Source organism: Crocodylus siamensis, chromosome 2 (genome assembly GCF_052110815.1).
Source record: "Crocodylus siamensis isolate JL-2025a chromosome 2, ASM5211081v1, whole genome shotgun sequence".
In the NCBI taxonomy this organism is placed as follows: Eukaryota; Metazoa; Chordata; order Crocodylia; family Crocodylidae; genus Crocodylus; species Crocodylus siamensis.
The window spans coordinates 13,167,204-13,195,035 of record NC_143396.1 but is presented as its reverse complement, the minus strand read 5'-3'; the positions used below and the strand labels follow the sequence as shown (position 1 = coordinate 13,195,035).

The window sequence follows — 27,832 nt, the reverse complement described above, 5'->3', positions numbered from 1 at the left end:
CCTGGTGATGGCCCCTCCCTTCCATTGGGTGTATGCCTCTCTTTTAGCTAGGAGACATTCCCAGATGCTTTTGGTGAGCCATGGGGGCTTTTGCGCTCTCCTGCCCCCTTTGATCCATATCACCAGATCTTATGACTGGTGGTGTTCAGCACAGTTAATAATTGAATGGGAGGAGACCAGAGAAGGTGCTGCAGGAAGTGAGTTAGCAAGTGGCACTGTGCCCTCCAAGTCAATACAAAGTTAGCATATGACTTGGAAAGGTGAGGGAAATGGCTCTGCTAGGGAGATGCTCTTTTTAGGAGTCCTTATCATTTGGATTTTATTAGCAAGTGCGGGCAGGTACCTATTCAGTTAGCCACTGCAAGGATACACAGTAAGGGACAACTTTTGCTCCAAGGAGTTTACAGATTAAATAGACAAGACAGACCAGGAAAACATAATTATTCCAGATTTGCAGTGGGGAAAGTGAGGCACAGAAAGATTAAGGGTTAGACCTTTAAAGGTACTCCGGTGTTGCAACATCTATCCACTAGTTCATAGTTTCTCAACCTGTGGTACCCCAGGGGTACGCGAGGTACAGGCAGAGGGTATGCAGGTACCTCCACGCTCTCTCTTGCCCTCTTTTCCTCTTTGTCTCACCCCTCCCTCCTCTCAAAACTATGGCAAAATTTTGGTGCAACTAAAAAAGTTAAATTCCCCAGTAATAATTTGGTGTGCCATACTTTGCAATGCACTGGGTTGATCCTTACTTTTGGCAAACATCAATTCTAGTGCAGGTACATACTTGAGTTGTGCATCCCTGGTGTAAAAGGTGACAACCCTACCCACACCAGGTCAGACATCTGTCATATCATGGCCTTATATACACAGCCCTTCTTCCAACATATGGCACACGTTAGTCTGTAAATATAAAATCCCCATGAAAATTGAGTGTTGGGGTACTTATTAACATTTTCAGAAGTTAGTTAAGTTAGCTACTTAAAAGGTTGAGAAACACTGCACTAGTTTCCCTGCCACTGCATAGACCTCTCAGCTCTGAGCTGCATCTCGGCTTTTTCGCCCTTTGCTTGAGAAAAGTTAGGTCCCAACCATAGGCTAGATGGGGCCTCATTTGAGAATCCTGCTCTGGGGCTTTGGCATGAGTGAGGGCTCTGAGCAGCCTGGTAGCTTTGGGATGGCATCAGCCTGCATATCCACCAGTGGAAACAGGCTTCTTAGTGGATTATAGGTGCCTACAAGATTAGTCGGATAAGGTTTTTTGGGTAAATCTGATATCTTTTATTAGCACAACTAAATAGTTGGAAAAATTTTTTTTAGCCAGCTTTTGGGTTTAAAAACCCTTCGTCAGGCTGAGGAAGCATCTGCAGTTGGTGTGTGCTCTTCTTGGACGGAATGAGAAGTAAAGTAATAGTAAATAGCAAATAGTAAAGTAAATGAATAGTTCTGCAGTTTCAATAAAATATGGGCTGCTTCTTCCAAAGCAGTGCTGCTGCAATTCATGCCAGGGGGAACTGCCTCTCAAGAAGGTGAAGTGATCCTTATAGGTTATTTATGCCTTGGGGTGCCTTGCCGCAGCATGTGATAAACCCTAACAACCCGAGATCAAAACATTTACCTTCTTTCTATTCTTACAAGGAACAGCCCCAGGAACTCTACCTCAGTACTTCTGCTGCAACATTTCCGCTTTTGAAATTTAATAAATGTTCAAATTCACTTGCCAATTAAATCCAAAACCAATTAGATTCCAAATCCAAAAACCTGAAACTCAGTACTCATAGTCTGTAGTATCCATTTCTTATCGATTTAACTCAGCAGGCATCTCTGCAGATACCCCATAAGCTTTCCCCTACTCAAGCTCTCTCCCCTGCCAGGTACATTGCTTCCTAAAACCTGGCATGTCGTTCAACAGAGGCATTTTAAGAACACTTCTCCAGCTGCTTTCTGTGCATTTAGCTGGCAGGAGCTCTTAAAGTAGGGAAGATCACACCATTCCCAAGCATTATATCTCTACTTGCTTCCCAGTATAGTACCACCCTGTGTGTTTTTATCAGTCTCATGGCTCTTCATTACCTTACAAGGCTGTGATCTCGGTTGCACCTTCCTGCCCTGCTCACTTGACAGCTGATAAAACGCAGTCGTGCTTTTCAGAGCAGCAGCAGCTCTGTCATTTGAGTTAAGGGAGCCGGCCATCCCTCCTGCTATTAGCATAGGGCTGCTGTTAACACACTCCAATCATTGTCCTTTTATAAGCCACTGTTTAACACGGCACTTTGCTGTCTCATGACATTTTGTTTGCAGACATTCTTTTAAAAAGCCTCCCATGAAAATCTTAAGCAGGCAATGAGATGTACATTGTTAGCAGCATACGGTTCAGCGATAGCAGAATTAGAGACCTGTTAGTAAAAGTGTTGTGTTGCACAAGGTAGAGAAGAAGACCAGGCTTTAAGATAAGGCACTAGGGCTGGTGATCTCAGTTCAAATCTCAGCGTTGGCACCCAACTTCCATGTGGCCTTGGGCACACTGCTAGGCATGTCTACAGATGCGATTAATGTAAAGAAATCAAATCTGGAGTTTATTGCTCCCGGGAGCACTGTTTGAACATGTGCTGGGGACCGCAGCACAACAAGCCGGGTTGGAGCAGCCTTGGCTGGCAGGGGCCCAGGGGGCTCAAGGGGCTGACTGAGGCACAAGGGAGCTTCAGCATGAGGCTATTGCTTGGCTTTGTGGTTTTGCATTTGCTAAATAGATAAATAAAAAGCATGAGGCTAGCCGGCAGGAAGCCCCTGCACTGAAGCACCCTCATGCCCCAGCCTGCCGGGCAGCATCTACATGTGCACTGCTGTGGAGTATTTACAAGTACTACTCTGCTGTAGAGTTAACTAGTTTACTCCAGCCTAATTGCCCTGCATGTATAGACCCTGAGTTGTTTACTGCTCAGCTAATTAGTCAACTCCACAGTAAACGTCTTGTGTAGACACACCCATTGTGTCTTAGTTTCCTATTGTAGTGGTACTTATGATCCTCTTGTGTAATTAAGAGCTCTCTGGAACAAGGATTGTATGTATGCCCAGCGCCTAGCGTAACTGGGCCTTTATCTTGGCTGGTAGATTAAAATCTTTCATGCTCACTTAAATGCTCTTGTAGCCAGTGAAACACTTTCAGCTTTACACTCACTTGTTTCAAAGCTTCTAGTTCATCCTTGATATAAGGATGTTGGAGACAGTGAAAAAACGTTTGGGGACATAAGACAGAAGATGGCTTTCCCATTCTCCCAGATAAAGCAAGTAATTAGGAGAAGCCACTCTCTGGATGAAAGGACAGAGGAAGTGCATTGTGGGAAGACTTTTTCCTTCCAATGAGTTATCTGACATTGGACACTAAACAAGACAGGCTGTCATATTAGAAAAGACTATTCTCTGATACTGCCGCTTTCTATGTGAGTATCTGAAGCCTTCATGTGGTTAGAGGAATTCCTCAAAATGCCCAAGGATACATTCCACTGCCTATAAAAAGTGTTTACAAGTTATCACTTGAAAGTCTAAAGCCCTCCTGTTTAAAATGTAAAATATAACCCAATAAACCACAGAGCCAGCAAGAAGAATACAAGGCGGGTGGCACCTGTTATGTCATTTCCACATAAATGTACCTCACATTTCAAATAAACTTTCTCATGAGAAACCAGTGCCAGGCTATCTGCATGAAAGATGGAGATGTTCTAAAGAGCACTGTGTGAATGGAAATTGGTGTATTGAAATGTGAGGATACAAACTCCCCTTGAAATGCCAGGCATGTAGTCATGCCGAATAGGTTGCTCATTACCTTTAATGTTTAATAATAATATCATAATGTTACCTTTAATGTTTAACAATTCTCTGCTGATTATCATAGGTAAAGGTCAATGACCAGTGCTAAATTAACAATAGTTTTTGCTTGACAAAGTCCGAGCCTTTTGTCATTTAAAGTGGCACTTGATTTATTGCTGTGATCCTATGACGGTGTCCTGGCTAAATATGGCTAACATTACAGCCCTACTTACTTGTGTTCAGTACAATTGCAATTGTACAGGATATGCTTTTAAACTCTGTCCTCAGCTGCAGTTTAGGGTTGGGTAGGGTACCCAGTTCCTAAACAGTAGCCATATTCTCTTCCAGAGGCGGCTGCACCATGGTGATGGGAAAACTGCTTCCTGTGTTGGCTGCTTGAGGAGAGAACAGTCCTGGATCCTTTTGTAGGCGTGCTCCTGCTCCCAGTAATGTCAGCGGGCAAACTCCCAATGTTTTACAATGGGATCATGATCAAGCCTGTATCAGGCAGCATTTCAAAGTTTAGATATTTAGGCCATAATGATCTCTCAAATGGTTACTAACGCAATTAGGGCTCACTGGGCACGTCTACACATTCATTTATGTGCCTTAGATACTGTGCATTTGGTTTACTACTTCCTTAATAAAGGACTAACTAAATCTGCACTATTTAAAGTAACTGTGCATTAGCACCAGTGCAAGGTTGTTTAGTGATGCTTACTGCGCATTAGCCTAATAACACTGCTCAGTAGGCTATTAGCATGGTTTTTGCCAGGACACGCTACTGCGTAGTGTTATTAGGGGAATGCCCAGTAATTGTCCCATGTAGACATGCTACTCATGGATATAATCCAAGGGTGGGCAATTATTTTGGGCGGAGGGCTGCTTACTGAGTTTTGGTAAGCCATCGAGGGCCGCTTGACAGGCAGCTCAGGGCAGATTAATATTAATTTTCTAAATTTTTTAGAGGCCCCGCGGGCCAGATAGAATGACTTGACAGGCTGAATCCAGCCCCCAGGCTGCATTTTGCCCACCCCTGATATAGTCTAACTGGAGTCAGTGGAGTTCATAGGATGATTTAAAAGCACTCTTATACGTTAACCCCCCTCCGCCCCATCGTAGTTTTATACTTTTGTCCATTTGGGGCTGAACCCATTGAAATTACAGTATTTTTTTTAATTCATGCTTTAATGGTCTAAAATCCTTGCCCCACACAGCCTGAATTTCAAAGCAAAAAGGATGTGTTTCCCTTATTCCCATGGTTTTTGTTGCGTTCTGTATATTGATGGAGGAGTCAGTAATGTTTCCATGATTCTTTTAGTCATTTCCCAAACTGGCGGGTGTTCTGGGAGTTCTCAGGACTTGGTTTTTCTGTACACCATGTTTGCAGTGGACCTTGACACTCATAAACCTGCTTTAAAACGAATTAGACAGGCGCTTAGAAGAAAGAAAAATTAGCTGGTGTAAACATTAGCCAGGTGGAAGGAGAGAGCCACAAGGGTGATAAGAGCTAATTGCAGAGAGACCGGGGGTTGCAATAATAACAGGGTAAATGCTTTGCAAGCAACAGTAATCACTCATGCAGTAACTTGTAATGTGGGTCTCATGGGTTGCCCTAAAACTGTGCAATTCACTCATGTTTGACCCCCTATTCGGTAAGGTACAGAAGCACATGCCTAGCTTGAAGCCCATAACCTTATCTTCCACTCAGAAATCCAACTATGGTCAAGTCGATTGCTTAGGGATTGCATTAGGTAGGTAGAATTACAGGCAGGAGAGAGAAAGGGCCCAAAAGGCCACCGAATGTACCCTTGTGTCAGTGCTGCGCTGTTTTCTCTCCCTGCAGGTTGATCTCAAATGCTCCCTTCCACCCAGTTGCCCAATTCTACTGGATTCCTGTATAAAGCTTTTGCTGTAATGCTGTTACCCCCTTGGTACCTCACAGGTGCCAGAACCCTGGACCTCCGGGTGCTTTCAAGCCATCAGTGAGGAGAACTGGCAGATCCTCCTGCTCTGAAAGCACAGGCTGTAACACATTATCCGGAGCAGAAACTCCAGAATCTGTTCACAGTATCAAGTATGTGATGCCTGTATAGAGCCGTTGTGTCCTTTAGAGGCAGTAGCACCTATCAATACAAAGCAGCTATTATACATTATCCATTTGATTTATCGCTAGCCAGTGCTGAATCCCTATTTCTATGGCGGTGGTGAGGGAGCAGTGGCAGCATTAATTGCAGCCCCCCTTGGGCCAAATTTCTGGACATCATAAACAGATAACATGGCCCTGCATGCTAGATTGTGCTGGCAAGAAGTGCGGTCAGCGTACAGGGTCACTCTGCAGCTGGATCTGCCGCAGGGACTTGGACTGGTGCATGGGATTAGGCCATGTGCGGGATTGGCCTGGTGCATGGCCAGATCTGACATGCAGATGGATCCAGCAAGTGGGGAACATCCCCTGGACTGGACCTGTGTCATCCATCTGGCCACAGGACCAGAAGTTTGAGCACCATTGCTCCATGATTGTAGGTGGGCTGTAGGCAGCTTATTGTCAAGACAAGGTCATTGAGGTTAATGTGTCTGGGGTGCTCTCTTTCACACACATGCGCACATGCATTCAGATCTCTGTTGCTCTCTCAATGAAAACAGAAGGTGGGGGTGTGGGAGGAGGGCACCCAGAATTGGGAGCCTTCCAGCCAGTGTGGGAAGACTAAATCACCCTGGGTAGGACCACTGGGGACCTTGTTTGGAGAAGGAGCCAGAAAGCCCCAGGTTATATAAGACAGTGGCATAGGCAGCTGGCAAAAACATGGGCCAAGTGGAGAAAGGGAGTGTTTCTTTGCAGATGGATTGTCCAATGGCACCACCCACCCCTCACGGGACATGTGAAGGATCATAATCATGCCCCATGTAACCCGTGTTGCTGGAGGATGGATGGTGAGTCAGTAGAGAAGAAAGGAAAAGGAAGAATTTGGGACAGGGAGGGAATGATATTCCTGGGTTGTAAACCTGAGCTTGGTATCCATTTTCTGGAAATAGGAAAAAAGGACATTAAGAAGCAGTGTGTGTGTGTGTGTGTGTGTGTCTGTAGTGGTGTGTGTGTCTTCAGCTGCTTCCCTTTTGCTCCCTGAGCTCAGGAATTTGAGAGTCCCTGCTCCCTACAATGAGTTGTAGAGGGAAAATAGTGCGTCTTTCTTACTTAGGAGAAATAACACATGGAGTCATGGAGCACGTGAGATATGTGGCCAGCCCCTGCTCTCCCAGAGGTGTCCACGGTGTTGAATTCAAAGCAGTAACTCTTATTTTATTCCAGCATAAAGAACTAAGAATCAGGCCTCCTGCCTTGACATCTGTTTCTGTCTCTAGTGAGTGATGGACTCCAAAAACACATCTGTGGATGTGAGATGGTGTTTAAAGTAGCAAAACAAATATTCCATTAACCACAAAGACATGCACCTGGGGCGCCAGTGCTGGAGACAGGAGGTGTGAGGGGCTGGGGAATGTATTCACTGGGTCCTTCCTTTAAACAAAAGCACTGTCTATTAAACACACAGCAGCACTGGGCATGCCTGCAAACATGAAGCTGCACTTCACTTGAAATGTTTATCCTTCTGTCCCGAAGGCTTTGTGGAATATATAGCTCAGTGTTACTCAATTTATTCTCCCCTGGAGGAGACGTTGACCAGCTGGGAAGCTCTGAGCTGGATCCATGTACTTTTCCTCCCTGGTGACAGCTGGCTGCTTTTGTCTTTTGTAGCCTGACTCACCTCATCTGCCACACCTGCTTTAAGCGGCAGGAGAAGCTCCATCGCTGCGGTCAGTGCAAGTTTGCTCACTACTGTGACCGGACCTGCCAGAGAGGTGCCTGGCTGAATCACAAAAATGAGTGCTCCGCCATCAAGAAGCACGGGAAGGCGCCCAATGAAAACATCAGGTGAGAGCAGCGGGTACAGCTTGCTGGAGTGCTGCTACGAGGTCTGGAAGGGCCAGAACCATCTCATTCATTTGGTTCCTGGTTGGGTGTGAACCCTGATGCCACAGGAAGGATGGTTTCCCTTCCAGGGTTAGGAAAAAATTCATAGTTCTTTGCAGGAGTGACACCTCAGCACGATCTGGTTTACAAAGGGCTAGGAGGACTCCCTACCACATAGCCTGGAGGGGCTGGACTCCATCGTCTCCCTTCCAAGTGTCTACCTCTGTGCATCTGGTTGCAGGCCATGCGCCTTAGCAGAACACGTCAAGCTAAACTCAGCCAGAGTAGTTTTATCAGATGAGGAAAGGGAGGGAGGGAGACAGAAATTGGACCTCTGGCCAGTTTGAGCACTGGAGGCGCTGGTTTTGATTCTCCCCTGGACCCCAAGTCCTACGTTCATTGATGTGGGTGTGAACTATGTGGATGATAAGAAGATTTCACAACAAGGTGAAATGGCATGTAGTTGTACATCAGAGACTTGGCTCAGGTGCACAGCACCGTGCCCTAGCATACACAGAAAGATTGCCCTTGCAGCCTACACACCCAGGGCCGGACTGAGGTCAAGGTTCAAGGAAGTAGTGATCTGGCTGGCAGCTGTAACAGTTTAGAGAAGATGTGGGCAAAATATGGTCATTGGGCCAGATCTAGCCTGCCAAATGATTCTGTCTGACCCGCAGCTGCTCCTCTGAAGGAGAATTGTATCCAGCCCATGGCTGCCCTGGCTTTTGGTCCTTCTCCCTTCCTCATGCCAGCGGCAGCAGCAGCCACTCATTGCCATCCCTGACCAGACCTTGCCTGTCCCCCAGCTCCTAGTATATATTCCAAGGCAAGGGGTGCTGAGCTCCTGAGCGGGATGCTGCTCGGTGAGGCTGTCTGGATGCAGCTTGGACCTGCGGCCGTTCACAGACCAGACGGCCCTGTCCCGGTGAGTGGGAGCTCAGGTAAGGTTCTCCTCGCTGGTGGGAGCGGATGCAGGGGAAGAGGGCCAGGAGCCATGGGTTATCCAGGCTCTGCTGGGCTGGGACCTGGTAGGGGTGCCCGCTTTGTTCCTGTAGGTGGCTGGCACAGTTTCTGCCTAACCCTGAGTCCACAGCATGCGGCTGGGTCAGGCAGGAGCTGTGCCAGCTGATCCAGCTGCACCCACGTGGACCAAAGCAGTGCGTGGGGACACAGTGTGACACCAACCCAGCTGCATGCTGGGGACTCGGTGCGGGGGTGCAGGGAGAAGGTGAGAACATAGCATGGCACCAGCCCAGCTGGGTCCAGATAGCATACAGCTCCCAGCCCCCTTCTCTCTGCACGCCACCCCCCGCCCCAAGTCCCCAGCACGTGGCCAGGCCAGGCCGGTGGCACATTGTGTTACTGTGAGCCACCTCTAGCCACGTGGGTGCACTGGTGCGGTTCCTACCAGACCTGGCCATGTGCTGGGGACTCGGGGCAGGGAAGGGGGTGTGGGGAGAAGGGGGCCTGGAGCCATGGGTTATCCAGGCCCAGCTGATCCAGTGCCATGTTGTGCTCCTTTCTTCTCCCTGCACCTCCCTCCCCCACCCAAAGTCCCTGTCACACACCTGGCAGGAGCCACTCCACCTGCACCCACGTTGCCTGAAGCGGTTGCCTGGTACCGGACTGGCCCGGCCACTTGCTGGGGACTTGGGGAGAGGTGCAGGGAGAAGGGGGGAACAAAGGTTAGGTTCCTCTAGCCTGTGTCCATTCACCTCTCTCCCCGTAGATCAGGGGTGGGCAATTATTTGGACAAATTCCCAACCAGCTTCTCACACGTGGGTTGCAGAGGGAAGCAGAACCGCTCATTTGTGTCTCTGGGCACTTCATTAGCTATGGAGTTTCCCTTGGAGTTGAATCAGTAGGGGCCTGTGTTTTTTTTGTGGTATGCAGCACAGCGACAACCAGGCAGTCCTTGGTGTCCCAGGGTCTGTCTCCAATACATTCGTTGATGAAAATGCAAATGACAGACAAACTGAAACCTTTTTAAAAAATGATTTCCCCCTTGTTCCTGGAAGGACCCCAGCTGTGACAACTCCACATTTCTGCGGTTTCTTGCATTGCATCATGCTGTGCTGACCGCACACAACACTGCCGGAGGCAACAGGGGCTTCCAGTGGTTTCCAGTGGTGCTATGGGAAGTGGTGGTTTCTGCTCCATCCACTCCTCCATTGTCCACTGGGGCCGGTGTGAGGTGGCTCTGAAGGGAGACAATTTGCATTTCACTATCATTGGCTTTAAGAAAGGGCCGGTGGCCAAAGGGGTCCTTGCCAAGGCCTGTGAAGCATGTGGGCAGTGGCATGATGATGACTATTGGCTTCCATTTCACTGGGATGAGCCTGGTACGGGGACATGAAAGTCGGAAGAGTTCCTGCAGTGGCTGTCAGTGCCAGGCCAGCCATATGCACTTCCTGTCCCTCGTATTTGACCTTGAACTCCTGTTGGACCCTACGCACTATACGGTCTGCCACCGGACCTATGCTTTGGGAGCCTCCAAGTCTGAGGGCCTTGTGAGATCCTGATCTGCAGGACTGTGTGACCCTGAGTACAGGTTGTTCTGGACTGTGCTGTACTGCATTTGACCCATTTACTGAGCGATTTGGGCCAGGACCTGCTATTTGTTCAATGCCCTTCCCTGCCCATACTGCAGTTCTGGTTCTTTTACATGAGAGAGAAGAGGAAAATGCATTAGTTGACTGGCAGACTAGGTTCTTAGGGTGAATCTGATATCTTTTATTAGACCAACTGGGATGTTCCTGAATGCTGCAAGGAGCAATGCAGAAATTAGGATAGAAGTGCTATCTCACTGGCCTTTCGTTTGCCTTCTCCAAATCAACTGGGGAGTCTGCTGAAAACTCTGAGGTGGGGGAAGTGTAAAAGTGTTCCTCCCTGTTACATTTGTCTCTGGGCCTTTATAAATAAATGACTCCAGCCCCAAGCTTGGAAAGAGTGCTGCCAGACTGGCAGGAAAAGAATATAGTGTAAACTTCAAGTAAAACTATACACACATTATCAGATTCAACAGAAAGTAACAAGAAGTAACTTTAGCTTCACAGGTGCAAATTCAACACATGCAGGTATCTTACATTCCCGGCAACTGTCAAGAGATCTGGCATTTCACAAAATCAAGCCTCCTCATACTGAGCAAGCCAATCACCCCTTAAAATGAGAAGTTTAAAGGGGGAAGCTGCTTTTAGCTGCACCTGGTGGAATTGCCACCTGCTTTCCCTGGGTTTAGTCTACCCATGTCATGATCCTTCACCGATCAGGCTTCCTATTAATAGCATCTGGATAAAAATACCCTTTGTGGTTCATGAGCCCAAAAGGCATTCTGAGCTACAATGGAAAGCATAGCCCAAGCCACTGAGCACTTGGCTGGAGCCAGGCTAGGAGAGCTGCCAACTTCCAGTGCTTTTGTCTGGCTTGCAGGCTGCATAGACAGAGGATGGAGACTGCAGTGCCCCTTTTAGATTAATAGTGAGGAGCCTTGTACATCCCCCACCCCGGCTTTGTAAAGCTCAGGGTGTATTATCTTTCTGTGGCCCTGTTCCAAAAGGGATCCTGCTCTGGGAGGGGTTTCCAAGGGATCCACTCCCTGTGGGATCCCCTTCAGGAGATCAGTGGTCCCATGGGGCCTGCTGGGGCCCAAATCCAATTGTCTTTCAGGCAGGTAAGTAGCACACGCGAAGCTGTATTTAGCCACACAAGTGGCATTTACCCTGGGAAAGTTAGCCAGCTGCTTAGGGCTTCAGTTTCTTATAGGGCAAATCCTTACAGAGCAGATAAACATGTTAAAGATTTGAGGTACTCAATCCAGTTACAGGGGCACTTTGGATAGACCCTCAAGTAGATATATTTCATATGAATATACTGAATATGAATGTATTTCATATTGAATATATATATATATAGATAGATATATGCACAGATATTGAGCTTCATATTGGCCTCAAACTGCAGCAGAGGATATTTAGGTTGGAGACGAGGAGGAGGTTTAGGTTGGAGATTTCTGACTACGTGGGTGGTGAATCATTGGAACAGGCTACATAAAGAGGCTGCGAAATCTCTATTCCTGGAAATTTTCAAGAGCAGGTGAGACAGACATTTTCCTGGGACGGTTTAAACAGGGATGATTGGTTGGGATGGTTTAGTGGACTAGAGGACTCTGATGTCCTTTCCAGCCCTACCGTCCTATGATCCTGTTATAAAGTCAGGACTTCTTACTTGAAATGACATGACAAGAGAGATGTGAACTCTGGGGAAATATCATCACTGCTTCACTTTAGGAATCGTATTATATGTTTAGCATATGGCAAAGGCTGTGGATAGCTGTGGCAACCTGCAGAGGTACCCAGGAGTTATTCATGCAGCTAATTCCAGAGGTGAAATCAGTCAAAAACCTATCCCAACTGTCCCTTGTCCTAGTGCAGTATGTTGGTTTGAGTTTGGTCACTGCCCCTTGTCAGGGTTGGGATGAGTCTGGGTGTGATTGTTTGCATTTTACAGCAGCATTTTGATGTTCCCCAACTATCTTCTTTGTTGACCAGGCTAGCTGCCCGTATCATGTGGAGGATAGAGAGAGAAGGAGGTGGCCTCACGGAGGGCTCCTTGGTGTCCATTGACGACTTGCAGAACCACGTGGAGAACTTTGGGGAAGAGGAGAAAAAAGAGCTGAGGGCCGATGTGGAAAGTTTCATTGAATTCTGGCCACCCCAGAGCCAGCAGTTTGGCATGCAGTACATCTCTCACATATTTGGAGTGGTACGTCAGCCTCCTGGGAGAACAAAGAGAGAGCTATTAATAATGTCCAAGGGCTAGGCTGATTTAAAAAAAAGCACTTGCTATGACCCTGCAGCTATTTCGGACTCAGTAGAATTAGGTGTGAGCTTTCACCAAAGTTGCTTCAGATCCTTTACAGATATTAGGAACCCTTTAGAGTATTGGCTGAGGCTGGGATGATCTCAGTTCAAGTCCTCGTTCTGCTACAGTTAGGTGCCTATCGGGATTTTAGGTCTCCAACTGCTGTTGAAAATCCCACTAGGTGTCCATCTGCCTTTAAATACCTCTAAAGTGTGACCTGCATGTCTACATGTGCATTAATGTGCTATAGTTAGTGTGCATAAAATCTAGTACCTCCATTGTGAGGTACTAAGAAAATGCGCATTAACCTGTCTTAATGCGCATTCACTCAAGAGCATGGTTTTTAAGTGAAGTTTAATGAGCATTAATTAAATAGCACTGTTTTTTTTAAGTGATGCTTTAATGCACATTAAAAGAGGCTAATGCACATTGAAGTGCATGTGACTGGACCTACTATAAATATTTGCAGTCCATTTTCACTTGGTGTAGCAGAGAGGGGAGCCACCTAGGAACTAGCTATGGCTTTGACTGAGTGTAGTTGGTGTGGCAGAAAGCCACCTTGTTTCTCTCCAAAATCTCTGCCCTGTGACACTGTGACTAAAATCTCTGAGCAGCAACCATTTGATTAGGGTGGGCCAGCACGGAGGGGACCACACCCTGGCTGGTCTCTTGAGCTGGCTACATTCCTGAGGGAGGGGGGAAACCTGCTCCCTCTGCCTACCTGACTTGCATCAATTATCTGGGTGGGGGGTTTCTACCTGGGGAGCTGGAATCTGCCTGGTAACAGGTGATGCATTTCAAATTGGTTGGCTGACAGCCAACTGGGGCTGACCTCCACTGGACCAGGTGAATGAGGTCACGGGGGCTATATAGGTTGGGGGGGGGAAGGAGGCTCTCTCTCTTCGGCCATGAGGTGAAGCAGCAGCCAAGCAGGGGAGACAGAGGAGCCTTGCCATCTGGACCTAGCTCTCTCGCTCACCCCCAGACTCCAGAGGGGAAACGGAAGAACTCTGGAAGATGCTTGTGAGTCAGCTACTCAATCGGATTAGATATCTAGCTGGCAGTAACACAGATGCGTAATCAAAAGGCTACCACAGCCACACTGTTTGCTCTCTAGGATTTCTAAGATATTGCTCAACCCTGTACCCTAGTTTACCCTACCCCTTGTAATCAATAAAGTTCTCCTTTTTGACTGGTGTGGGAGACTTATTGAGGGGTGGGTCTAAATTATGCCTAAGAGACCCCTTAGGTCTGCGGACTAAGGGAGACTTTACTTTTTGCCCCCTTGACTTGGGGAAGTGCCCCAAGTACCTGTACCGGGTCAAGTACCCGTCGGACTATTAGGCCTGTGTTTCCCCGAGGACACAGGGCCGAGACAGTCCCTTCTCGGGGTGGTGGCGGCGACGTTACCCCCAGACTAGCGAGTGTGCTCCGGGAGAGGGGTCGGCCAAGCATAAGGCGCCCCTAGGGAGGCATTCAGAGTCTGGAAGGTGGGCGGGCGCAGGGAGGTGGGCGGCTCAACGCAGGAGCGCCCCTACTGGCCCGCCACACGTTCCCCAAAATCTCTGCCCTGTGACACTGTGACTAAAATCTCTGAGCAGCAACCATTTGATTAGGGTGGGCCAGCACGGAGGGGACCACACCCTGGCTGGTCTCTTGAGCTGGCTCACCCTAATCAAATGGTTGCTGCTCAGAGATTTTAGTCACAGTGTCACAGGGCAGAGATTTTGGGAAGAAACAAGGTGGCTTTCTGCCACAGTTGGAACCACTACCAGCTGAAGATAGCTGAATATTGAGGCAAGGCCTTCATAGGAACTGGCTATGCTGGCTTGAAGCATGCTGGAGGTTTCCATGTGGTGGATCAGTCCTCAGAGAGTGAGATGCTGATCCTTCAAAGAGAATTTGGTCTAAGGAGCCAGTGGCAGAGCCAGGAGTCACACATTTCTGTCTCCTACATCCCTCTGCAGATTACTGGACCAGACTCTGTGCTTACATGTGGGAATATGGATAGTTCATAAAAGCCAAGGAGTGAGGAAAGGAAATTAGTGGTGTAAATTATTTCCCCGTGAAAAATTCATCTGAATTTCATCTCATTTTTTGTTTGTGACTTCTTTGAAACAATTAATTGAATAATTACTGTAAATAATCCTTGGTTTGTAGGTCATTTGCGAGCTGCTTATTTCCAGGATTCACTATCAGAAATGTGCTGCCATGTGAGCTAATTATTTTTATTGAGTTCATAGATCATGCCACCCTTTCATCCCTGGGTTGGGTGAAGATAGTATTTAATTCCGTTTCTGCTGCCAGCATCCATTTTCTTACGTCTGAAATATGCTGTTGGAGAATATTCTGCCCACCTTCCTTAAAATGCACTTTTCCCAGGAGACTCATTTGCTGGAATATTCACAAAGAGTAAATGTGAAAAGGGCTGAGCAATTCAAATCAATATTGTTTGAAGTTCTGAGTAAGCAGTATCAGAAAATATTTTGCAGCTCGCCTTAGTTGTGCCTAGGAGATCAGACCATCCATCAGCTGGAGCTGGAGTGGTTGATTTCCTAGTCTTTTGTCCTGGTTAAAGGATACTCTTTTTAGACCAACCCTTTCATACTTGTTCCTCTCCCTCGCTGTCCCTTCCTAGGCCAGAACATGAATACTACACGTTATTAAGAATCAGTGGAAAATATTCCCCACATCTAGGCTTACAGTGAAATCCTAGCACCAGTGAAGTTTGAACTCTCTTTATTCTATGTCCATAATTCTCATTTGTGCCTATGTTTTGGGGAATAGATAAATTGCAATGGCTTCACCCTGAGTGACCAAAGAGGACTGCAGGCTGTTGGTGTGGGTGTCTTCCCCAATCTCTGCCTGGTGAACCATGACTGTTGGCCTAACTGTACTGTCATATTCAACAATGGCAAGTGAGTATGTTTCCGTTCTACATGATGAAGGGACAGTCTGTCACAGATACAATGCATTTCATGGGTTCTGTTACTTGTCCCAAGGAAATCCCATTTTTTCTGGGTTGCTTGCCGGAAACAAAGTATTTTCAAAACTTTGAGAAATAACCCTTACTGATGAGCTGAAATGCCAATTTGCTTCTGTTTTGTTATTTTTTGTGCCTCCAAAATGCCTGAAGCAGGGTTTTTATGATAATTTCTCTTTGACTTTAATTGATGTTGATAATTAGGTTCATAATGCACAGTTGGAATAAGATAGTAACAGGCTATATCAATCTCACTTTATGAAGAGTTTGTAAAGAGTTAATGAATGATTAAACAGACGGATGTAATCAATCGTTCTCTACTATTACAGGAGTCCACAGGTTGGGAGTTTGCTCCTATCTTTAGTTTGTAACTCCCTATCACAATGTCTACTGATGTGTTTATAACCATTTATAAAATAAACCACTCGGGTTTATGGCAGGTTTATACCATCAATTAAACATTCATTATCCCTTTACAAGTTGTATATAATGGGAACTGAAGAAAAGTATGACTGGTGTTTACATATTGAGACACTTGCCACGGGGGGATCCCAGCCTGAGCATCCACCAATCCTACTGCAATCACACAAATTGATCCAGGCAATAGACAAAGGGATTATGATCCATAATGGACAATGTAGCTTCTGCTGACCAGATGACAGAGCTGAATGAGTTTTGCCCTCCTCAGTAGGTAGTGGGGGTTCTCAGTAATTTGCCATTACTCTCCAAGCTCTTAGGCTACATACAGGGCCTGATGTCACCTGCTTTTGTACCAAGATGCACATTAAGCTGTTCTGAAGAACTGTCCTACACTGTCTACATCTGAGCAAAGACTGCTTTACCCTTAATTAACTAAAAGGATAAAATATAAACAAAAGGTAACTAGGTTGGTAAAGTCTTGTCACAAAACCTACAAGTTAACTCAAAATCAGCCCGGCAGCGCCCACTTAATTAACTGATCAGAGCTTGAACATGCCTTTTTCATGTACCTAGATTGCCATTGGCAGCGTGCAGAAAAATAGGCCTTAACATCACACTCTCTCTGGAAGACAAATCATGCTGAGTCCTGGAGCTTTCGTCTCCACGGGTGGGGAGTAACGGGAAAGAAAAAGAAACAGCTAAGTTATTGTTGGAAATTGGGAGATGGCCCAAAGTCAACTGGACTCAATAGGAGTTTGCTCACTGACTTCGGGGCTTTGGATCAAATATAACATAGTGATGTGGACCATATAAGATCTTAGCTAGATAGTAAAGTTGGGAAGTAAACTGTGATATAGAGAGCTCTGAGGTCTCCTCTCAAGTCTTTTGGCCGGTAAGTTGTCAAGTGTGTGCTTTGTTTTGTTTGGTATATCTACATTTTAAGTTCCAGCTTTTCACAGAACGTAAATCTCAAACCATATGCTTAGTTTTTTACAAGGTACTTCACTTCCCTTTTTAAAAGGTATTTCACGTCTGCTATTCAGATGCTCATGGATTTCTTGCAGTGTTATCTCTCCTTCCAAATGTTTCCCCTCCAAGGTGGAAGCCAGGGTGAGCTGCATTTTAGAGTCAATGGGTATCGAAGATGGAGCTGTATATGAATTACTTTGCATACTCCCCCACATCCCCACCCGCAAATGAGGATGTAGATGTTGTTTCATTGATCTGTGGCAAGAAAAGAATGGGGATGCTTTTAGGCTGACACGCTACAGTAAAGAGGAACGGTGTGCATGAAGCTGTTTTGAGGAATTGGCCCACACTGTAAACTTGAGCAAATACTGCAAACACCACAAGATAGTTCCTGATGTTTTCTGTTCCTTGTTCAGTGGGAAAAGAAAGTGATTCTTTGGTGATTATTTGCCTTTGTCTCATGACACTGGCAGATCTGCCACTACAGTTCTGCTCCAGGGCTGGGAGAAAGGAACATTTCCCATTTGACCTTGGCATAGCAGGACTAGTCCACCCTTGCTGCCCCAACTGCAACCACACTGATTAGCTTCCACACTGATTCCACACTGGAATTTCCTCCACCATTTGGAGGAATTGCCAAAAATCATAGCATCATGCGCTTGGCAGAGACCGTAAGGATTGTGCAGTCTCACTGCCACATAAGCATCCATATGGGAGCTGGTCCAGTGGTCTCAACCTTTTTCCGCTCCAAAAACCCGAATGGAACTGGTCTCAACAAGGCTTGGGAGGCATACATCATCTGCATGGGCTCCCAGTCCTGTCCTTCTCAACTACAGAGGTTCAGCTTTAGACAGGGTTCAGTGGACCTTCATACTCTGGTAGGACTGAGAACGATTTGCTGTAAGCACATGAGCAAATAGCTGTATAAATAGCCATATCAATACCCACCATATGGTTGAGCTTAAGACCTGTTCCTCTGAAAGGCCATTGCTGTTTCTAATGTTTCCCAAGTTTAAAATAACTCATTATATTAGACCCAGACTTTCAGAGCTCTGTATGAAATGGGTTTGAGTTCTCAGTCCCGGGGCTTGGAACAAACATGCTCACGTGAGAAACCAGCTGGCGCTGTTCTGTGCAGCTTCAGAATTAATCATTTTGCAACATGGTGAGTCTGCTTTCCAATAAAAAGTTAAGGTATTTTAAAACCTGGCTTAGCAAGTGCTGTATTATTCAGGTAGAGTTACTCTCTCAATAAATAAAGCAGGTGAGGCAAATCTTTAGCATATGTGAAAAGTGGGTAAAAGAGCTTTCCAGTGGAATCAAATGGCATCCTTCAGGACAACAGTTTAACACTTGGGGCAGCTGGGAGGGATGCATATCTCCCTGGAATTGGCCAGGTACATTATGGGATGCATAGTTTTTGTCTTCCTTTGAACCCCTTGTTAGGTGACAGGACTAGCTCTTGTTAAAATTGCTGGGAATTTCTCCATGACATTCAGTGGGAATTCAGCCCTCTGTCAATGCTCAAAGTAGGGTGTTGGCTTCAATGAACCCCTGGGCTAATCAGCAGGGATCCTGCTTTTCTCTGATTTAAAAAAAACAACCCAATTTTCTGTTTAAAAAAGTAACCTCAAATCCACCTGTTCCCATGATTCAGCCTCTACGAGAGAAGACTGAGGGGGGATCTGCTGGTTGTCTATAAACTCACAAGGGGGAACCAGCAAAAATAGGTGAGGCTCTGTTCCCCCAGGCACCATCTGGGACAACAAGGAATAATGGCCACAAATTGATTGAGAGCAGGTTCAGGCTTGATATCAGGAGACATTGCTTTATGGTTAGGGCTGCCAGGCTCTGGAACGCGCTCCCAAGGGAGGTGGTGCTCTTCCCCACCCTGGGGGTCTTCAAGAGGAGGTTGGATAGATGTCTGGCTGGGGTATTATGATCCCAGCACTTGTTCCTGCCCAGGGCAGGGTGTCAGACTTGATGATCTTTTCAGGTTCCTTCCAGCCCTAGAAACTATAATTAAAATGAGCACACCTATACCTACATCTATATATTAGTGGTGTTTCCTTTAAATCATGGAAACATGTGGATTTGGGGTTACTTTTTTTTAACCAAAAATTGGGGATTTTTTGACAATCAGAGAAAACCAGGATCCCTGCTGATCAGCTATGCCAAAAGCCACGTTTCTAATGATTTGGCTCAATTTCCCTCTTGCACAGCTTTTACACCACTGAATCTATTAACACCCACGACATACAGAGGAGACTTAAGTCCCTCGTTCCCAAAACATGGCCAACCCGGACGCTAGCTCATACAATGACTACGATTTTCCAGAAATGGCCAGCATCTAACACCCTCTGGGGCCAGACTAACTGCAGACGCAGCCCTTCTCCCCCGACGCTTGCAAGCAGTTTTGTGCAGAATCCTCTTTCTCTCCTAGCACCGGGACAGCTGCCGGATGACTTTGCCACAGCCCACTAGTGAGCGATTCAGTTACAGCAGCTGTATAGTGAAAGGGGAGATCGTCATGCTGGCTAACTCCAGGGCTGCAACCAGATATGCGCTGGCCCCGGGATGTCGCTGTTCAATGTTCTGTATGTGCAGATGCCGTTTGCTTTTGTCGTCCTCCTACCTGTGTAAATTGTAGCTGTTTATTTTTTCTTTCAGTCATGAGGCTGTAAGATCAATGTTCCACACACAGATGAGGTGGGTTGGTCTTGTACGCATCGAACTCCCTCCTTTGACCTTTACCCCTCACGCCCTGTGTTAACCAAAGGCTAAAAGTGACACCAATGAGGCTGGTAGATGCCTCTGTCTGGGGATAGTTTTTCTTGCCCCATTTTCTGAATGTCAGTCCTTGTGTCAAGTCCCACTAAACCCCTCCAAACCTTACTCACTCTGCACTTTGTACTGGGTTAAAGAAATGATGGTGATATTCACTATGAATAGGCCTATCACTTGTTACTTTTCCTGTGTTTCATCCTTTTCCTCCCTTAAACTCCTCCAATATCCCCCTCCTCCCCCATACTTCTCACTCCTGTTCTCTCAGCTGCAGTAAGAGCATGAAAGTCAGAACAAGGTCTCGCTAATCTTGTACCACCCAAAATAAAACCTTGTGCATTATGAGCTGACAAATGATTGCATTACTGACATACTAAATACTCTGTGTTTCTTCATAACAAACAGCTCCCTCTGGATGCACTGACTGCCCTGACAACACAATTAGATGTAGATTGTATCCATTTTTGTCCTCATGATTGCTTTTGTTTTTACCTTTTCATGATGCCACTGTTACCTGTTTAAAACATTTTCACGCAAGTTGTTTTTAAAGAAGTATGTGTTTATTTTTTTTTAAAAAAGATTCTCGTTTCAACTCATTGCATTTGCTATATTGTAATCCAACTAGCTCAAAGGGACACTGTTGTCTTATAATGTATGGCCAATAGGATCTGTCCTCCCCAAAACAGGATATATTTTTAAATTAGTAGTGAAGTGTTTTTTAAAAAGTTCTCTCCAGGAGCATTATCCATTTGCTCTGTGCGATCCTTTCATTCTAGGACTATGGTAATGGAAAAGTGAGTTTCACTTACTTGTGTTTATAGACATTGTTTATAGACATTTGTCATGGACAATCTGGGCAATTTCACTTTCTAGCTGTCACAAATCCGCACAATTCTTCCACGATGGGGTTGCAAACATTGCCTTTCACTGGAACGTCTTCTACCGGGTGGGTGCAGGAGCTGGGGGGGAGGTCCTGGAAGGACTTATGCTTTTGTTAAGTTTTATAAAAATCCTGTTTGAGCCTTAACTGATCAACAGTGTCCCTTTAACAGTGTTTTTTGAGTTTCTAGGCTTTTCCAAAACATCATCAATCTCTTCCACAGTGCAGATGGCTGGTTAAAAATATCCAAACACTTTATCTGCTTAGGCTACCAGGGGCATCATAAAAGTCAAAAGTTTGATTCTGTTTCTTTGAGTGCATGACTGGCCTCTGTGAAGCCCCCACTAAGGCCTGAAGAGCAATGTTCTCTATGTAAGCTTTTGCCATGGACATGGTTGTATCTTATGCACTTTCTCTGTAGAGTGCCTGTTGGTTGCGGTTTTCTATGGCTGTCCCTGCATTTTCTCTTGATTCTGAGATAGCAACAAAGAGCTGCCCTTTATGATGATAGGGCATTCAGTGATCATCAGTGTGTTGCTGATATGATTTACTACCAAAAAAAGGTCAGGGCCAGCCGCAGAAGATGATAATGCTCCTAGGATTTTGATGGTTGACAGATTCAATATTGAAGCTCCTGTATATCTGTGAGCCAATACAGTTGTCTCCTGCAACTGGTAATCTTCTTTGAAAAATTAAATTGTGCAGAGAAAACATGGAACTAGGTTTGCTTCTTCCCGTGAAAATTCTCTGGGTTTACTTTTGGCTATGTTAACATTAGCTGTTGCTATATAGCTGGAGGTCAGAAGTCTTGCAAGGGCAGTTCTGTACTATTAAAGTCAATGAGAATGTTGCCATTGACTTCAAGAGTAGTACCAAAACTTTAGCAATGGAGAACAGTTGTTTGAATTGTTTCAATTATGCTTGGCTATGTAAAAATATGTTTTGTCTACTAACAGAGGCTGGTAGTACAGCCCTGGTGCTCTATTCCCAAAAATGTAGTCATCTAATGTTAATAATGACTGGAATCACTAATGGGTGATGGACAGGGAGGACCAGAAAGGGCAGAATAGATTACTCATTTTATATATACGTATATACATAAAATGTATGTGTGTATATATATGCATTTTACCTGGGTGTGCATGTACATATACCTACCTACACATACACACACACACACACACACACACACACACAGTTGTATAAGAAAAATCCTTAGGGCCATGTTTGATGGGGATTTTCTCAAATCAGATAGAAAACCTGGAGACCCAAATTCATCTCACGATTATGTGAGACTTCACTGTAGTTGAATCAATGTAACTGAGAGTAGAATTTGACCCAACACAGTAAAAAGACAAACGGTGTAACTTTGAATGTATGAGGTGTTTAGTATCCCTGGCAGGAAAGAGAGGAGAAACAGGGAAATGTAAGAATCTGGATTTCTTTAAAGGTGTGTTGCTATTTGCTGGGGCTACCATAGATTTTGCCATAGTAGTAGAAATTGGCATTTTCTTTATGGCCAACAATGACAGTCATCATCAGCAGCAGCAATCCCTCGCAGTCAAGGATGGTTGTCTTCCATGACTGCCTTATGCCAAGGCAATGACAATAGTAATACAATGACCAAAGTAACATGCTGACTACAAAAGCCATTTGACAGGCTTATTGGAAAATCTGAAAACTTTGTGAAATTTAACCTATGTAAAAGTCAACTTTTAAGTATGGTCAGCTTTGTAAAAATATTTGGTAAGACTTGCAGCCTTTTAAGCAGATATTGGTGAAATGCTTTGGGAAAATCATATCCAGATTTCTTACCCAGGCCCTGGAAAAAAAAACGATTGTTCTATCTGTCTTGAATCCACCCAATATCTTTACTTGAGCAGATCCCCAGTAACAACAGCCCTGAAATGAAGACCCACATCCAAGTGCCCATGAATATAACAAAATTTTGCATCTAGATAGTACATCTAACTATGCAAATGGATCCAGTTATGAACTTTACAGTTGAGGGTCTCTTTCACTTCCTGGTGAACTTCCAATTGAGACAGAGAAAAGGAAGAAAGTTGGTTAAGGGAGTAAGTGGGACTCTAACAATAGCATGAGTTTGAGTAGCTGAAATGCTGTGCATCTCTCTGGTTTCTACTGTATTCAAAAGGTTAATTGGTCCTTTACACTAAGGATTTGCCTATGGAAGGACCAGACAGTAGAAGTTGCCCCTTGCAGTTTTGTGAATAGAGCCCTGGCCCTTGACTTTTGCGGTCTTTCTAATTCCACATCTCTTTTTGATGAAACCAGAATCGAACTGCGTGCACTAGGTAAGATCTCACCAGGGGAAGAGCTGACAGTTTCCTACATTGATTTCCTCAATGTCAGTGAAGATCGCAGGAAGCAGCTGAAGAAGCAGTACTATTTTGATTGCACATGTGAGCACTGCCAGAAGAAAATCAAAGATGACCTGATGCTGGCTGTGAAAGAAGGTGAACACAAAGTACGTCATTGACATAGTTATGGATCTCAGTTGGGGTGTATTTCCAAACCCAACAAGCAACCTTATAACTTTCAGACTTAGATTACTCTTAGTTTAGATAACGGAAAACCAGGGGAAGACAAAAGTCAGGTCTCTGGGACAGAGAGAGCATGGTATGTTTGTCTCCTCTGTGGCATGCTAGATCAACTGTCTACTTATGTCCACGGCCTCTGCTAATATGCTAATTGGGAGCTGCACACTTTTGAATATATATTCCCTCTCAATATTTTTGCAAATGCCCAATAAATTGGTCAAATTTGAGATAATTTTTACTGGTTCCCCTTCAACAGGCGAAAAAATGTGGTCTAAAGAAACTAAATCATCATCTCAAATGCTTTGTGTGTTGTTGGTGTGGGTTTACTTCCTCTGTGGATTTCATACAATGGGTCATTGTCCCTTTGGCTCAAGCATAACAATCTGCATGTTGCGTGTTGCCCGTTTTCCCTGGAGTTTGCAGAAGTCGTTTGTTGGGAGAGTTCAGGTTTGGGTGCTGTGTTTTGTTGCAGGCATTCAGTTGTGTCTCTTGGCCAGCTGCTTTGCTTTGTGTGAGTGCTGGTAGCTCTTGATTGCGAGTGACTGAAAATTGTTCTTTGACCGCTGTCTTAGAAGGGGTAGTACTGGGCACAACATTATTTGCCTCTGTTTAAATTAGATTACAACAGAACTAGGCCAGGGGTGTAATCCTGCAGCATTCATTCATGCAAGCAGTTGTCAATAAAAGCCTGATCCTGCAACAGGGGTTTAATGTTAAATTTTCAGTAGGGTCAATCATCAGGCATCAGGTCAAGTCACCTGTAGCTATAAGGTGTCAGGTCCCATAAACCCATTTAAAAACTCATTAAGCTCCACTTTCAAATAAGCTAGGCTGTTCCAGAGCCTTCCTTCTCTAATATTTCAAAACCTTATGGTTTCTACATCTACATTTTATTCTTGTCCATTTTATACCAATTAGTTCTTGTGCCCATGTTGCCCTTTATTTTAAATGTCTCTTCTCTCTTTGGGTGTTTAGCCTTTGATATATTGATCAGTAGTAATCATACTCCCTTGGTTTTGTTAGGCTAAAGAAGTCAAGCACTTTTAGCCTCTTCTTGTAAGGTAGGTCTCTTCCTTCCACTCATGGTCCAAGTCGCCCTTCTAGTAGTCCCTTTTCCAGTCTGGATTCATCTTTCTTGAACATGGGTGACTAGAACTAGACACACCATTCAGGATATGTCTTGTACAAAGACATTCATGCTTCTCTCTCTCAGCTGCCTATATTTTGTCTAATACATCCAAGGGCACATTTACATTTTTCACAGCGGCATCACATTGCTGACTCAGCACGATCCTGTGATCAACTAATACATCCAGGTCTTCTCCTCCTCTCTTAGTGCCACCTGAAGAGCTCCCACCTTGAAGCTGACAGTCTTGGTTAGTCCCTAAATGCATGAACTTGTGCTTTGTACCATTACCTTTCATGCCATTTCTAGTCCTCCTGTCTTCAAAGTAATTCAGTTCTTCCTGTCCGATAGCCAATCCTCCTTTACACTGATTCATAGGTTCATAGATTCATAGATGTGATAATGCCTCCCAAGTTTCTGTCATCAACAAGTGTCATTGGGATACTCCTCCTTTATGTGCCAGGCTTCATATTAAGATCTTGAATAATACCAATCCCAGTGTTGCTCCTTGAGGAGCTCCAATAATAACCTCCCTCTAGCTTGATAGTTTTCCTTTCAGCACAACTTGTTGTCGTCTCCCCCTTACCAGCCCCACAATCCCCATCTTCTGTAGTTTAACTAATCATTTCCCATGGGACACTGTATCAAATGCTTTAGAAGTCCTAATAGATTGGATCCAACTCATTCCCTGCAAATCAGTTATAATTGCAAAGGAGGAGACGAGGTTGGTCTGATATTCTAGTTGCATTTTTTACCTCTTCAGCTGTTTAATATTATTTCCTTCTAAAATTTTTCTAAATTCTTACACACTGTTGAGGTCAAACAAATGTGCCGGTGTACCTAGATCACAGTTTGCTTAAATACAGGTATCAGGTGCCCTGTTCCTGAGTCAGACAGCTTTTCCCTTAATTTCATTTAGTAAAAATCCCTGCTGTACTTGCCGGTTCTTTGAGACGTCTGGGAGGAGAGTATTTGTGCTCCCCAGTATGAATGCATCTGAGATCTGAAACTCGCTTAAGCAAGGTTGGCAAGATGGAAACCTAATTCCCTGCCAGGGCTAGAAGAATCACTGCAAATTAAAGGGTTGTTTAGCGCTGATCATTTACAATAACACTTCCTCATTTACCAGTGCATTACCTGTCTGCATCTATCTTGGCATTTCCCCCCCATTCCTCTTTGTGGCATTTGGATGTCTCCTTCAGTATGCTGTGACCAACCTTTGGAGATCTGAGATCTCACTACAGCACTTGCCTTAAACCTTTAGCAATCAGCAGGTGAGCTGCCATCTTCCTGTGTGTGTGGATTAATGAATGAATTCATTCCTCTCTCTGATCCTTTACCCCTTCAGATGATTTGCAAAGCTGCCGTTGACAATAGGACCAGAATTAGGCTCTTGGTAAAGGAATTAGGCTCCTGGTAACGGAAGCGTTATTGTAAATGATTGGAGCTAAGCAACACTTTAATTTTTAGAGGAGCTTCTATCTGTGTCCAGGAATTACGTCTCCAACCTGCCAGCCTTACTCAAGAGAGTATCCAAACTCCAAGAGAATAATATATTCATATTGGGGAGGAAAGGTTGCTAATTTGACAAAACACATGGGCAAACAGTGTGTTCTTCTGCTGTTTGAGTGATATGGCAAGTGCCTGGTTGGTTCAATAAAATAACTTGCATCAACATCAAAATTCACTTTGAACAAGGTAGGATGCTACACGTTCGAGTGGTTTAGCAGGTACAGACATCTTGTTATTTTCACTAGGTGCAGTTTTATAAGGCATAACCATATATATGGGTACATCAACGATTCTAAGAAAAGACCATCCTTGCTTCCCCAGTTTTAACCTGTCATGGCCCTTTGTAGCCTGGCTGTCATGTGATTACATGTGGCCACCTCTCTTGGTGCCAAAATGTAATGTGGGAGTTGCCCAAACTCCCTGTTGCGCATCTGTTAAAAAGATCTGTGACAACATAGAGCCCTGAATCCAAACTCTATCCTCTTTTAAGAAGGCTCAGGATCTCTTCCCCAGAATCAAAACCTGGGTTCCTGCCTTGATCTTTGGTTGCACAATAAATGTTGCCAACTCCTGTGCAGTTCTCAGGGGTTTCATATTATTCAGTCTTGTTTTCCGGAAGCTTAAGTTGATGGAGTACTGTGTTTTTAAGTCAATCACAGATTTCTTTTAAAAGTCTTTTGTGCACACAATTGTGAAGAAAACCTTGAAAATGGGAAGGCTCAAAAACCAGAAAACAAAGAAAGACCCTGATTTTATTAGTTTTAATATCTTCTGATTTTTTAAGGCCATCTCACAATTCTGTGGGGCCTAATAGGTTTTGATGCTTTTTGGTCTACCTCATGGACAGGGGAAAGACAATGGCACAATGCCATCATCCATGTGGAACTGAAATCTGAACACAGCCTTCTCAGGATATTTTGACCTGACATGGTAAATGATTTTCCAATATGCAAATAAAAATTAGATTCTGCTTTTTCCTGCTATAACACAGTGACGTCTCAGCCCACAGCTCTCATGCATTGTGTGCTAGATACACCTACAACCTTCATGCAACCCCACTGACTACAGCCTGTTTTCTTTTTCCCACTCTCCTCATTGCGTTCATGCCACCTGTACGGTGTGCCAGAGCCTCCCAATTACCAATTTTTGACATTGTGTATGGGATGGAAAAAAGCAAAAAGCCCTAATGCTTTGGTTTATGTCCCCTCCAGCAAGCCATATAGTCAAATGCAGGTTTGAGAGGCACTAGATTAGTACAACCAGGACTCAACTATGCACCCACTGAAGTCAAAGGGAGCTTTACCATTAAGTCCTCTGTTGAGAAACTGCTTCTAATCTGGGCAGTGTGGATGTGACTAGATAAGCAAGTGTATTTCAGTAGCACTGATGTTGTTTCTAGCCCTCCCAAGACATGGTGAAGGAAGTTATCCAGTTCTCCAAGGACACACTCGAGAAGATCAACAAGGCCCGCTCTGAGGGAGTGTACCATGAAGTAAGTTATAGTATCTTTGGTTTCTAGTTGCACTTGAATGGCAAAAAGAGTACGCAGGCCTGGTTTTTGGGACTTCTGATTCTCAGAGCTGCTGGGCCAACTAGGTCAACACCTTGTGTTTTAACATTAGTTAAGTAACACTGCAAACACCAACCTGGCAGGAGGAAGTTTGTTAAGTCAGTATTTATGGGGCTGAAAATGAGTGACTATATTGAAATACAGTCCCTAGGATCTACTCCTTCCCTCCCAACTCAGTCATGCCCCTTTGTCCATTTCAGCCCTATTCAGGATACATCCTAGATCGGTCTTTAAGGCACTCTCCTGAGTGTCATGGATTCAAACCTCATCAAGCAGATGTGTCTTCCATGCCCTAGATGAATGATGTAACCAGTGATCTAATGGTTACCAGGGTAGCAAATATGAAATGCAAGCTATGACACTCTGTCGTAGTGGACACATGCTTTGTAGTAG

At 44.9% G+C, this 27,832-nt stretch overlaps 1 protein-coding gene across 3 annotated transcripts in view; it reads left to right on the top strand.

Moving 5' to 3' along the window:
• The window catches only part of SMYD1 (SET and MYND domain containing 1), a 47,588-nt gene that overhangs the window by 13,542 nt on the left and 6,214 nt on the right, over window positions 1–27,832 (top strand). For 2 of the 3 annotated variants that reach the window (XM_090035325.1, XM_090035327.1), the window contains exons 2-7: window positions 7,559–7,735; window positions 12,322–12,535; window positions 15,422–15,552; window positions 19,677–19,715; window positions 22,966–23,158; window positions 27,269–27,361. In XM_090035325.1, the coding sequence (XP_089891451.1) occupies window positions 7,559–7,735; window positions 12,322–12,535; window positions 15,422–15,552; window positions 19,677–19,715; window positions 22,966–23,158; window positions 27,269–27,361 (847 nt within the window). The remainder of the gene's footprint in view (window positions 1–7,558; window positions 7,736–12,321; window positions 12,536–15,421; window positions 15,553–19,676; window positions 19,716–22,965; window positions 23,159–27,268; window positions 27,362–27,832) is intronic. The other variant, XM_090035326.1, reaches the window with a different exon arrangement.